Source organism: Cryptosporidium ubiquitum (genome assembly GCF_001865345.1).
Source record: "Cryptosporidium ubiquitum isolate 39726 chromosome Unknown contig_22, whole genome shotgun sequence".
NCBI lineage: Eukaryota > Apicomplexa > Conoidasida > Eucoccidiorida > Cryptosporidiidae > Cryptosporidium > Cryptosporidium ubiquitum.
Genome location: NW_021639821.1, coordinates 129,086 through 143,045, shown reverse-complemented (window position 1 = coordinate 143,045; position 13,960 = coordinate 129,086). Strand labels below are relative to the sequence as shown.

The following is a 13,960-nucleotide window of genomic DNA, read 5'->3' as shown; positions in this document are numbered from 1 at the left end:
AAGCCTTTAAAATTTCCCGCCTACTACCTCTTTCGCTAGAGGTAGTAAAATTCCAAATAAATAAAAGAAATTTACCGCCTAATAGACATAATGATATTTAAACTATATTAACAAAAAAAGCAGTTACCTTGGATTCCGACGTAGTCTAGTCGGCTAGGATACATGGCTCTCACCCATGCGACCCGGGTTCGATTCCCGGCGTCGGAGCTCTTTTTCCAAAAAAAACTGTTGAGAGCCTTAAGAAGGTACTAGTGTTTTTATATTATGAATGAACAGAAAATAAATTATAAGTACTGTAGGCTCGGCGAGGATTTCAAAGAATACTAGATTTTAGCACAAAATACTGTGCTAATGAAATGAAGCAAAAAAAAAGCTACTTTTCAGTTAATAAAAATCAGGTTGAGAAATTTATTAAACATTAATGTGAAAACATCAAGAACCATCATTACTCTCACTCATCCCTTTTACATTTTTTTCATCCATGAAAGTAGTCAGCCAAAATTAAAATTAGATATAATTATATTATAACCTTAAAAATGAATAACATTTAACTATACTGGCAAAAATTATAATGAAAAATACATGTTCGCAAGTCATTACATGCATGTAAAATACATACATAAACAGATAGTGCGCGCCAGTCATAAAATTTATCTATTGGGATTAAATCATCATGCTGAACACAGAATAACTTCAAATCTGCCTTGTCAATTTAGTGCTCTTTCCATGTTCTCTCCCCCTTCCTTTTTTTTCCTCTCTCACTTTTCTCTCTTCTTTCACCCTAGACAAATGCCCACTAAAATATAAACCCTATATTTTCCTCAGATTCTTCTGTGTTCACAATGGGACGATAAACTATTCTAATTCTGAATATAATATCGGTGTCAGGGTCGTATTCCACATGTATCCCTGAAGCATAATAATTCCCAGAATCAGGAGCATTCGATTGCCAAGTTATCATTGAGTTATTATTAATTAAAACTTTTTTCTGCCTCTTAACGTGACTCAAAAGCTTGAAACCTGCAGGAATACCTCTGGCATCTATGGCAACTTCCACATTCTCTATATAATCAGCATCACTCTCTAAGCAATCACTTATCTCATCAAAGTGGAAATTTGGTCCAACTAGACCTAGATTTGCTTCTTCTAGCCAAGAATTCCCACACTGTAGAGCTATACCTTTAATGTGTTCCCCATCATTATATATTCTCAATCCTGTCATTCTTGAGTTCTTCCAATCATCCCAAGTCATTCTTCCGTCTAATTTTAGTCTTGAAGTTTTACACCAAATACCATCCATTTCCAAGTTCCCAACGTCCAGTCCAATCCAATCAGTAGTAATTGTTGGAGAACTCATCATTCCCCTTACTTCTCGGTCATTCATCTCCTCTGAGGTTTCTGCTTTTCCTCCTGGTAGTTCAAATGGAGAACTGTATTTCTTATCTTCTGAATCTTTGCTCTTGGTGCTAATTGAGGTTGGCCTAAACAAAGGTAAGAGCATTGCTATAGAAGTAGTATAATCCCCAGTCTTTTCAAAAAGTAGTTCAAACCCATATAATCCATCTCCTCTAGTCTTTGCTTCCACATAATAATGTTGCCACTCACCAAACTGTCTCAAAAGATTGGTTTCAAAGTAAAGTTTTCCAATACTGTGGGTTTTATCAATTCTGGTTCCTCCTACTGCAATTACAAACTCCTTATCCCTCAATCCGAACACCTCTTCTATGAGAATGGAATTATCATTAGAAACATGCCATTTTCCTACCTCCTCATATTCTTGGTCATCACAAGCAATTCTTAAACCTATTAACTCTTGTTTCTGTTCCACTGGGTCTTTTTTGTATGCCATCGTGATTTGGGTAAGTCTAGTCCCTTCTTCACAGGAATACTCATCTCCAGTACTTACATCCCCATCTGCATTTGCATGACCCCATGGGGTGTTCCTGTCTGTAAGAGGAGCTGTTCCTGCTCCTGCTTGTTTCGATCCTGGTAAAGTCCTTACCTTTGGAGGTGGGCCAGAATCACCAAAGTTGGTATATATGGCTGACAAAGCTGTTATTATCCCTTTCCTAATCTCCAAATCAAATCCACTCAAATATCTGTCATGTAACTTTCCCATCTTTTTTTTCATGTGGTTCCTATTAAATAATTTTAACCTACTGAGAGATCTGTCCTCACTATTTAACACCACTTCTACTTTTTCTATTGGTTCATTCAGTGGGATCTCATATCTGGCAACATCTCCTAATGTACTTCCAACTGGGTTTAGAGGCTGACCATCACAAATCAGTGTCAAACCAATAATAGGATGGGGAATCTTTGTTGAACTATATACCAAAAGACCTGTTAATCTGCTTCCTGGGGCACAGAATGTCTCTTCAACATGAGATCCTGCTAAGTTTCTACGTCCAAACCATTCTTCTCCTGGCCTAAAGTTCACAACTCCTCTATTTGATAATCTTTCCTCCTCATCCGTAGAATCTCCTGATTCACCTTGTATATCTGAAGCTGAAACGTGATAAGGAGCAATTTCTGGATCATCAAAGACTGGGTACTCATTTTCATTTGCTCTTCTTTCCAGGAACCCAATAGAAACCAGTCCTTCAGGTGTCTCCTGTCCAATAAACCCATAAATTTCTGTCTCAACATCTCCAGACGCCAATTTCTTCATGATTTCTGAACCTGTCTCACCAAAAGATGACTTTCTGTTCCCTATAGTAACTAGCATTACCCCACTTACATAGAAAGGCTTTTCAGATTGGTTCTCAACAAAAGATCTTGAAAAGAAGTCTCCAGACTCTACTTCTGCTTCAAATCTGTCTCCCATACTACTTCCAAGTTTAGTTCGTCTCCATTTTGGTCCACAACGAATCCTGAGACCAATCAATCTTGAGAAAACAGCATCTCCTTCATTCTTTCTTACAAACCACATCCTAACAGCTGTGATAGGAATTCCTGTTGGACAGGATGTCTCTAAGACTACCACATCCGGATCAGATTCAGGTCTAACAGCTCCAAATAAACGAATGCTTATGTCTTTTGCAGTTATTGGATATTGATCAATAGGGGTTGCAACCCTATAAAGAGGAGCTATTGCTCCAATTCGGTCACTTTTGATCATCATAGCAGCTCTGAAGCCATACAACTCATAGCTACTCACTACATCATGTTTAAAGCGAATGTCAAAAAGATGAGGAAGGCCAAGATCCCCAAGGTAAACCCTAAAATCAACAACTGGGTCCTCCTCATGAACAAGAATATCATAGGTTCTTTTCTTTTCCCTTTCTATCAGGTTTGGATTCCCAATCGGCTTAAAGAACTCATCCCCACACTGAATTGCCAAGGAAACTAAGTACATTTTGAAAGGCTTTGGACGAGCTTCTCCCTTTCTCATAATCAGACGGAGCCCAGTCAAAGGAACTCCTGTAGGACATCTGGTCTCTTGAATAGGGCAATCCTTAGCCACTCTACCATAGAAAGAGCTTCTTGGAACAAGCTCTTTCTTAGAAGAGGAATCTCCAAGTGAGGGAGAATCTCGTCCCTCCAAGGAGGGAGACTCAGAAACCTCCAAATTACCATAATCCTCCCTATCCCCAGCCTCGCCTGCTCTTGGAGGCTTCTTCCAGTGAAAACCAATACCAGAAATAGCTCCAGTTTTGTCTAGCTCGGCAAAGATTCCCTGCAAAATCTTTCTTCTACCTCCTCCTTCAGACCTAGAAGACTTTATTGTTGGAGTAACCCAGTCATCCCCCAACTTTTGCTGGCGTCCTGTAGTAGAGAAGATTACCAAACTCTGGATAAACTTCTCAGGTGACAGATGCAAAGTCACAGCACTGATCATACTCCCAACCAAAGCCTTGTAGTCAGTTCCTTCAGTAATTCCTAAGACTACTTCCTGCCATACTCTGTCACATTCAACCTTAATCCCAACCAATCCTCTGTTTCCCATGAAAAAAGCTTTTAATCCGGTGATCTTACCATCACACTTAATATCCTGGAAATCATATCCTCTCCTACCATATATTATCTGAGGACGAGACAGGATATCTTCTGTCTTAGAAAATAGAAATCCCAGAGACATTGAGTTTCTGTATCCCAAAGTAGCAAAGTCGGTTCCTCTCCATTTACCTCTTGGATATCCTGAAATTAGGACTCTGAATCCAGAAAGCTCGTGTCCATCTGGAGCTTCCTCTACCACAGATGGAAGATTCCCTCCTGTCTTACCCAAGTAACTCAAGTGGTTGTTTTTAGTCCTGAGAGTCATCCTTCTGATGAGGTATATTGGACCCTTCTCTAATTCATCTTCTTGATTGTCAATATAAACCAATCTTGGTCCTTGATATGTAGGAATAACTAACTCCTTTTGTGATGGGTGTTTTACTGGGTTTAGAGTTTCTACAAAAACTCTAATCTTAACGAAAGGATCTTCTGGACGTGTTAAAACTGTATACTTTTTCAAATTTGGGCCAACATTTCCCATAATCTTACTCCATGTTGAAGAGCTAGATCTTCCTCTTCCTCTTATATCTAGGGGTGAGGAACACAAAAACTGTATTCCACGAAGATCCTTCTTTCCTCTACTCTCAGGGTTGGGAAACCAGGCTCTAATCCCTATCAAACTTTCATATGGTTTACATAAAATATCTAAAACTCTTGGAATCGGCAAATCATCAACCTGAATTGGGCCGTAAATTCTAGTAGGACCAACATAAGCTCTTGGAGCTTCCAGTTCTGGACTTAAAGGAAACAATGGTGTGCCATCCTGGTTTCTCAGAGGACCCCACACCCAATTATTAGATATATTGTCCCACTGCCAACTCTCCATGGGAATTTGCTTCTTTTCTCCCTGAATACGGTTCCAGTAACCGGAATCATTAATTTTATTAAAAAAGTAAATACCATAATCCTTTGGATATGAATACAAATATCTTTCAAATGTTGGATGTTCTTCTCTAGAAGGCAAACGAGATGGAATTCTTTCTTTTTCTTGGTATCTGCCTCCAGGTGCCTTTAGAGACCCTACCTTCAATAACCCACCACCGTCCCATCCTCCTCCTAAAAAAGCTGTCAAAAATGCCAGGAATAATATCTTCATTTTCTTCCTCCTGCACTTTTTTCTTTTACCTAATTTCTTTTCTAAAGTATTGCATGCACGAACCCGCCAAAATTTTAGATCCCGCCATTAAATTTTTAGATCCTGCCGGTAGGGAAGGGTTGGGTAAGAGGTAAAGAGAGTACTGGGAGAGGAAAAAAAGAAATAAGAAAGTGGAGGGATACAGAAAGTAGGAAACTGCTATTAAACGTTAAATATCATCTGAGATTTGTGAAGGTTAGCTCGGCTTTTTTCTTGCTCAACCCAACAAAATGTTTTGTATTCTTTTTGTAAAATGCTACAGGAGGGAAGGAGACGAGGAGGCAATGAGGCAATGAGGCAATGAGACAAAGTAAGGGGATATCCCAGCTTCTGGAAAGCCAAAATAAAAATGTAATTTTGTTTGATTATTAGTTTTTTGTTTTTAGATGTGAAAAAGAGCTCCTGAAGACACTTTGTTCTTTATGTTGAGCTAGGGTAGGCAATAGAATAATTCAGAGATCAGAATACACTATAATCTCTTGAAGAAATAATTATATAGTAAACTAATCGAAAATGGAGGTTACACAAGAAGGGGCAATTCTGTAAACCCAGACATTGCCTTCTCGTTTATCCAACCTGGTAGACCTCTGATAGGCCCTCTTCCTACTCACCACTAGCTCTCTCAAATCCTCGATAACTTCTCTGTTTAAATTCCAGTTGTTATGACGCATGGTTCCGACGTTCTGTTCAATAAAACTCTGGTCAATTACATCCATATCCAAATAATTTAATCTTTGTTCAGGAGTATGCCTATTTGCATATAAACTGGATGTGTCAAGAATTCCAGAACTACTGGCTCTGGGAGAACATTGCTTAGGACTATGAGATGCGTTAAAGCTGTTAATTAACACCTTCGAAGGGTAAATTAGAGATAATGCATTTTCATTTCTTGATCTTGGCCTTTCTAAGGTGTTTTGTGATTGTTGACGGTTTTCTTCATCTTGACTTGACCCAAATCCAGGTTCTGTTCCTACTCCACCCACTTTTTGGTTGGAGGAAATGTCTATTCCATCTCCATAAGCAGCAATTTTTGGTGAAGAGACCGTCTTTTGGAGCTTATTAGTGAGCTCCACATCAGACCCCCTATACTGGTCTAAATCATTTATTTGAGATTTCATGGTCTTGCTAAAGCTCTCAGCCAAACCGTAATGCAACCCAAAAACGTTACAACCCAAAGCCTTTCTTCCCTGTATGATTTCACTCCACTTAAGGGCCCCATCTTGGCTGTCTCCATACATGGTAATCAAGTTACAGTATTGTCTTAACATCGGAAAAGCCTTATTAATAAAGTCATCCAAATAGTAATCAGGATTTAAAAATGTCATGGAAACTATTTGAACTTTCTCGTTAATTATTGGATTGATTCCATCAACAAACTGAGTCTCAGAATGGCGGATACCCAAATAATTACCTGGATCAATGCCTGACTTATGATCGTGTTGTTCACATCTTTCAAGCAAATTCTCCAATAAAAGTTTGGGAAATGACTGGATGAATAATCTGGTCCCCATTGAATGGGTCATTATGTGTATATGTCTAATCCCTCTGTTTTTTAACCCCAAAATAAGTTGGTATAACGAATCATGAGTGTGAGGACTTTCCGCGTTCTTTCTTGCTTTAAAGTACTGCAAGAAAGAGTTTCCTGATGGCCACGAAAAGACCATAGGTTTGATATAGGAGGGAAAGTTCCCAAACGCAATCATCTGCCCAACTTGTCTCAAAGCATCCATTATTGAGTTATTGTAACCATGAATAAATATGAGTACTTCAGCTGCATGAAGACCGTCACTATGTATCCAATTCTTCACTTCTAGCTCGGGATAGTATACAGTATTGTCTCGGATTTCTTCATCTAATTCCTCCTTTGAATAAATAGAATCACGACGATATCTATCTACTACTCTAACTTCTACCGATTCCAAATACCTATTGTCCTGAGACCTATTTAAAGGATACTGAGAAGCCCTAACAATTGAGGAACTTGAGAATGAACTTGAAAATGGAATCAACCCACTAACAGCACCATTGGGGCTCAATATTGTACTTTTTAAACTGTTTTCTAAAAAATTGTCTTGATACTCGTCACTCAAAGCCAGTCTTGCCCCAGTTTGTTTTGTGTAACGTAATACCTCTGAAACTGGAAAGTATCCTGCTATATACAAACCTCTTTCTGCATCAACCAAAATAGTAACTTCGTTTTTAGGATGAATTGTGAACATCGGAATATGAGGCGACAAATTTTGGAAAACCCAAAGAAGAGATATATCTCGTTCTTTCTCTTGTTTGCTTTGATTTCTCCTCATCTTTTGCCTAACTTTACGAATCATGTGAACTCCTCTTTTTTGAAAACCTAAGTTAATCTCACTCTTGAACATTCCAGACAATTTAGTCTGTTCTTCTTTGATATTCTGCTCACTACCTGATGGAATATCAATTGATAAACTATTTAAATCATTTGACTCAATTTTTTCACTATTCTCTTCAATATTAGCCACATTCAAATTAACCATATTTTTACAATTTAAGTTATTCTCTTCTTGCGATGTTTCTTTTTCTTTGTCTTTTTTCTTCATTCCCTTAATCCAGGTACTATTAAACACTGCTCCAACCATTTTCTTACCTTTTTGAGTGGTATCATCCAATGCTGCTTTTCCCTTAGCTCCAAGTCTTGCAAATATTGACCCACTCCTATTAATCCCTAATGATGGAGCTGGATAAATATGGCATAAGGGAAATCCTCTAAAGAACTGGCCAGAAACACTACACTCAATATCTGCGTATCCATATAAATTAGAATTTAAATTTGCCTCTGTTCGACAAAATCCCAACTTCAAACAGATAAAACCACTACCTGATCTACACTCTCTTGTCTTAAATGGGCCAATTGGATGTCCGTTCTTCCAAAACCCGACCAAAATTTCGCCATAATAATCATCCTCTCTCCATCTTCCAAAACCGTGAGGCCTACCGTCTTCATTAATCTCTCCCAAGTACCAGCTAGTTATGCTACATCCCTGGTTTTTTAATGAATTCGGTCTCCTTGCTCTGTCCTTTCTCGTCCTAAAAGTTAAAAGCAAATCCAGCCTTATTGGATTTAACTTTTTGAAAAGCTTTCTAACACTAAACCTCTTTATCTCAATGAAGTAACCCGAAGCTAACCTGACATTTTGGTTATCAGAATCCCTCTTCCAAAACATCTTTGTATCGCTTGAATAATCATTTATACTCTCAGATTTCAACTTCTCTTCAGACTCATTTCCTTCGCAATACTTAGAGCTCGTATCCTTGGGACTCATGTTTTTGCTACCATCAAATTTCTTCCCAAAAGAAAGTAGTTTTAACTCTACTGGTTCAATGTTTACAAATTTCCAAGACTTGAGAAACCAGGGATGTTTAAAATAATAAACAGCTATTAGTGGTCTTAACTTTGAATAAAAAAATGATACCAGTGAAATGCAAAACTGCAACGAAATATATACGAATGGAATTACGTTGTAAACTACTAACTCCCCATTACTCAAAACATGATCACATTTTTGCAAAAATATTGAACCTTCTGGATCTGAAACCGTTGTCCTCAAGATAAATAGTAGAAAAGTAATGGCTGTATATAAAACGCTTAGTCTAAAAGAATAAACCACTCCTGTCTGGAACTGAGTTATTAACAGCCAAAATGAGGTAATTACTATCATTCCAACTTCAACACACAATATTATTAAATTATAACCCTTATAAAATAAACCATGTGTTGCTATATATCCTAAATTTGGGCATGAAGAAAAAAATAGTAGATTTGAGAAAAATCCACATAGTACCAACAAAACCAGAGTCCAAAGCCTTGCTACGTCTCTAAATACCCCCTGATGTTTTCTGCTAAACTTTCGGAATTCCATGCAACCTACTGTGTCCAAAAAATTGTGTTTTATCTGTTCGATTAACTTTACTTCGGAGTCCAAAAATTGTCTGCTTGACCGGAATACATCCGGGGATGGTTTTTCCACAACATCTCCTGCTTCTATTACATCCATCCTTTTTTATAATTCACCTCTTCATGTTCTGTCAACAAATTACTTTTTTTGTTTTAAATTGCATGTACTAATTCCTACACCCCTCACTACGCCTTGTCCTTAAGCGCCTCTTACATGCATAACATCTATAGGAGAAAAATTATAAAATTAATCTTTTCCTAATAAGTCTTAGTTTTCCCATACCTCTCTCTCCTTTATTTTCTCTAATTAGAAACTTGAATTAAAGAGATCTATATAAACATTTTCGTTACAAAATCACATTTCTCATATCTTCATTTACATTATTTATTACACTTTAAATTTCATTATAGCCCGCCTCCTATGATGACTATTTGCATGACTTATATTCCCACTTGAATGCATGCAAACCCCGGTATGCAAATTTTAAATTGGTTCAAAAAAATGACTGAAAAATCAATAATCAACTTTCGAGCAGATTGGCTGAAAAAAACTGATCAGATTAAAGGGCAATCAACTACTAATGAGCGATTTTAAATCGCCAGAAAGGTAAAAGTTAAATTATACTATAATTATATAAGAATTGAATGTGGCAAAAAATTAGTCTATATTCTGAACATTCTTAAAAAAATAAAAATTTTTATTTTTGTTGTTTTAAAATAATATTTCCAGATTTGCTATCAACCTTATAATATTTATTTCTCTTCATCTTTTTTTTATTTTCACTACTTAACGAAGAATTGAACTCAACCTCATCCAAAGATACTCTTGAACAATACCTTTCGTAGATTTTATTTTCCTCTGAGTTAACCTTTTTCACCAAGATTTTTTCTTTATAAATGTACAATATTATTGCTAGTACTAGTAGACCAACAATCACTGAAATCCTAATTATCAAATAACCACTAGTGCTCTGAGACTTCTTAAAATTTCCGACAGTTCCTGGAACGTATATAAAATCTTCATCAGAAATTGATTCACCAAGAATATCGGTAGCATCACTATCCTCTTCAGTCTCCTTGATAGTATCTATTGATTCCTTAACTGACTCTAAATCTTTAATCAGACTTTTCATATTCTTACTTGAGTTCATATTAACTTTTCCTGAACGGTTTGAAGTTTTTAAAATTTCATTAGCTACAATCTCGTAAATCATGTTTCCAGCCTGAGATGCTGAAAAATACAAAGTCTGACAATCCATGCTTGTACTTTCGAGTTCACTCAGAAATACAGTTGACTGTCTCACAAATTTTCTATACCTAGACTCTACCCTATCCAAAGAAAGATAAAATTCAATGTGGTCTTCATATAAGTTATAATTTTTTAAAACCTCTTCTTCAAGTTCAGAATTTACCCTCAACTCAATCATATGTTTAAATACTTGACTATCTTTCGATTCCTCTTTTACAATTTTCTCAATTTCTTTCAACTTTTCTACTTCCTCTGCTTCATGTTTGTCTTTCAAAGATGACATATTATTTTCCAGCTTCTTTGAAATGTCATACCCTGTTGAAAAGTAACTCAAAAATCCACTCTTCTTCCTAGCCACTTTACTCCTTTTCCTATAAATATTCTTGTCTACAATCAACTCTATCTCTCCGTAATGTTTTATCCTGTCAAATAAATTAGTGGCTAAAGTTCGAATATCCAAACCCTCAATCATTAAGTGAGTATATAAGTATTGCAGATCGTCCAAAATTAAAGTTTCTCTCATCCACCTATTTATTGCTATTGATAAATTATCATATATTTCCAAGAGCTGGTCCAGATACGATTCATTTAAAAGAAAAAAGTCAATTCTATCTTTAATCTGGTACAAATATTGTAGAGAAGTTAGTGAAATTGAGTGTACCATTGTATTACTTGCTAATTTATATACCTTATTCAAGAAACCGTCTAAATCTATTATTTTTATTGTCAAATGAATTCTCAGCCAGATCAATTTCTGTTTGTATATCATGTTTAACTGTTGAATACTATATTCATGAAAAAGAGTTACTAGTTTATAATTATTTAAGTGTCCGTCCCAAAACTTGTTTGAGAAATCCGAATTATAACTATCCATATTAAACTCCATTTTCTTAGGAGTGTCTACTATTACAAAGTGATTCATTATTGTTTGGTTAATTTTTCTTCTCAATTCATAGCTTGTCTTGTTTCCATTGTTTTTACTCAAATCTAATCCATTCAGTAGGTGGTTCCACCTGTTTTCAACTTCATCTAATATCTTTGTATCATTTCTAAATTGATAATTCATAATCTTTTTCCCTATTATCTCAATTTCGTTATGAATCTTAAAAGCCTTTTCTAGCCCGAATTCTGTATAATATTCGACAAGATCTTTCTGAAAATCCTGAAAACTTTCAAACCTATTTTCACCAATTAACCCTATATTATATTTGTCTCCTAAGTTTAATGTTTTTGCTTCCATCCAATCTCTCAACTGATTTACTTCCTCTTTAATATTTTCAAACATCCATAAATTTGCTGTGCCTGGTAACTTCTGAATAATGTTTTCAAAAGAATTAAAGAAATTTGTGATAACTTTTTGTCTCCCCATCATCAGGAATAACTGAGGAATAAATGGATAAAAAGTCTCATCTATTCCTGTAACATAGGAAACTGCTAATCTATCAAACTTTTCATCTTTACCCAAAACCACCTGAGTAATCAGGAAAACCGAAATTAATATCCAATACCAATATTTAGATTTAATCATAAAAAAGTGTCACTTTCTGAAAAAACACTATTAAATAAAAGTCTGCATATGTGAATACAATTTTATTTAGTAGAAAACCGATCTATTTTCTCTATAATTATGATTGTCTCATCATACATTTAAATAATGTTATCGATAGTTAATCTTGCCATTAAACTTTGTATAAGAAATAAAACATGGTACATACTTAGTTTTTTCACACTTTATCTAATTTCCTAAGAAATAATATATAATTCACACAAATGTACACTGAAATAATATAATAAGGGATTAGTTAAAATATTTCAGAAGATTTGCACACAAAAAAAAAATTGAAAAATAATATAAATAAAAAATTAAAAACTCAAGGCTCAAAGAAGCTAATTCTACTATTTCCCGAGCATAGATTTTTTTTTCTTACTCCTTTTCTTTTTTCTACTAACAGATGATTTTGCAGGCCTTTTCTTTTTTTTTGTGACTTCTGTGATGGAATTAAGGCCCAGAATAGACCCATATTTGTCTATTTGAGGTATCCCAATTAATGCTGGGATAATAATAAGAGGATGAGCATTCTGAGTATAGGGATTTGGCTTATGTCTAACTAGAATTTGCATTAGATACTTAAATTTTGTAGTGTTTGAGATATCGTAATAATGAATATGGAGGAATGATTGTTTTTTGGACTTAAAAAAACACAAAAGTCTTTTTTTTATGGATTTAGTTCTCTTCTTTTTAGAAGAGTTCCATTTACAGTGAGTCTTTCCAAGATCTGAAGGAGAACCAGCTTTTTGAGAGGAAATAGAATCTTGGAAGGAATGAATAGTTTTGCTAAGTTTTGGAAGTTCATGATATGACTCATTTAGATCTGATTTTCGGTATTTTTTAGGAATAAGTTCAGGAGAGGCTGAAACAAGAACTATGTTTACTTTTTTTGATTTTTTACGTAGACTCATTAGTTTTTTATAAGAGGCTCTGTTTACCACCAAAATTGGCTCACTAACATAAGTTGGTTGGTGCCTCCACTTTTCTGAAAGATGGATTAAAGATTCAGCAGAATTCAAGGTTGATACTAAAAGTTGGAATTGACTGTTAAACAGTCTCCTTGCAGCAGAGTGTTTGAGACTCAACATCTTTTCAAACTCTCTAAGTTTAAGTAGAGCCTTGGTTTTGCTTCCTCCAAACCTTTCAACGTACCTCTTGGCAAAGGTAGATCTGATATGTGAAGGACTGTACTTTTTAAAGATGAACTTTTTTAATCCCTTTCTTAAAAGTAGCGAGAATGAGATAAAGTACTGATTCAACAAAGAAATTTCTTCTGGAGAATACTTTGACAAAATTTTTTGGATAGAAAATAGGTCTTGAGATCTTTTTCCCTTTTTAGGTGACCAAGAGGGGTCTGAAGATGAGGTTTCTTCATACCTGTAATTTTTATATTGTAAAGGTCCAAATTTGGTTTCTTTTCCAGTTAAATGATTGTTCTCGGTAATTACACTTCCGATAGTCGATGGTTCTAGAGGATCTTCAAAAGTCTCAGGGAGGACTTGGCTTTGGGTGTCAAAAGTTGTATCCTCTAATGACTGCTGCTGACCAAAATTTAGCATTTCTAAGTTACCTGAAGATTCAACAGAGTTTTCTGAGCTTTCAAAAGTAGGAAAACCAGAAAACTCATTTCCAGTAGTTTTTATAAAGAATACAAACACCAAAAACAAATAGAGAATTTTTAACTTTAATATTTCTTTCATTTCTTAGATTTCTAATACATGCAAATTGTCAGCATTTTCATGCTATTGGATAATAGGCTTCTTATCCACGCCTTTACAATTGTTCTTCTGTTTTCTTTCCTTTGACAATTTTCTTACAGTCTACTTTTTCCAACCTTTTTGATGATTTATTCACAAAATTAGCAACTCAATACCGGTGTGCATGCAGTGTGTATCGTAGTCAATATTTTCGGCGGGAATATTAAACATGAAAATAATCAATTTAATATCAGGCAAAAATTTACAACAAAGTCAGATATATCAAATTCGTAAATAAATAGCAATAATGAAATTATAAGGAATTAAAGCTAGGACTAGACAAGGAAATACACGATAGAGTTTGAATTCCTATAAATTAATTTTCTCTTTTCACAATTCCTGT

At 35.3% G+C, this 13,960-nt stretch overlaps 4 protein-coding genes across 4 annotated transcripts; all 4 read right to left on the bottom strand.

The window, feature by feature from the left end:
- Positions 1–796: 796 nt before the first annotated feature.
- Positions 797–5,095, bottom strand: cubi_00872 (uncharacterized protein; the record flags this gene model as incomplete). The annotated part of the gene is made up of 1 exon (XM_029017885.1): positions 797–5,095. One exon carries the CDS (start codon positions 5,093–5,095, stop codon positions 797–799), a length of 4,299 nt encoding a protein of 1,432 aa, XP_028874264.1.
- A 542-nt stretch (positions 5,096–5,637) lies between these two features.
- On the bottom strand, positions 5,638–9,162 carry cubi_00871 (uncharacterized protein; the record flags this gene model as incomplete). The annotated part of the gene is made up of 1 exon (XM_029017884.1): positions 5,638–9,162. The coding sequence occupies one exon, from the start codon at positions 9,160–9,162 to the stop codon at positions 5,638–5,640; it is 3,525 nt and encodes a 1,174-aa protein (XP_028874263.1).
- Positions 9,163–9,760: 598 nt separating this feature from the next.
- Positions 9,761–11,839, bottom strand: cubi_00870 (uncharacterized protein; the record flags this gene model as incomplete). Its single annotated transcript, XM_029017883.1, has 1 exon — positions 9,761–11,839. The coding sequence occupies one exon, from the start codon at positions 11,837–11,839 to the stop codon at positions 9,761–9,763; it is 2,079 nt and encodes a 692-aa protein (XP_028874262.1).
- A 368-nt stretch (positions 11,840–12,207) lies between these two features.
- On the bottom strand, positions 12,208–13,560 carry cubi_00869 (uncharacterized protein; the record flags this gene model as incomplete). The annotated part of the gene is made up of 1 exon (XM_029017882.1): positions 12,208–13,560. The coding sequence occupies one exon, from the start codon at positions 13,558–13,560 to the stop codon at positions 12,208–12,210; it is 1,353 nt and encodes a 450-aa protein (XP_028874261.1).
- Positions 13,561–13,960: the final 400 nt, after the last annotated feature.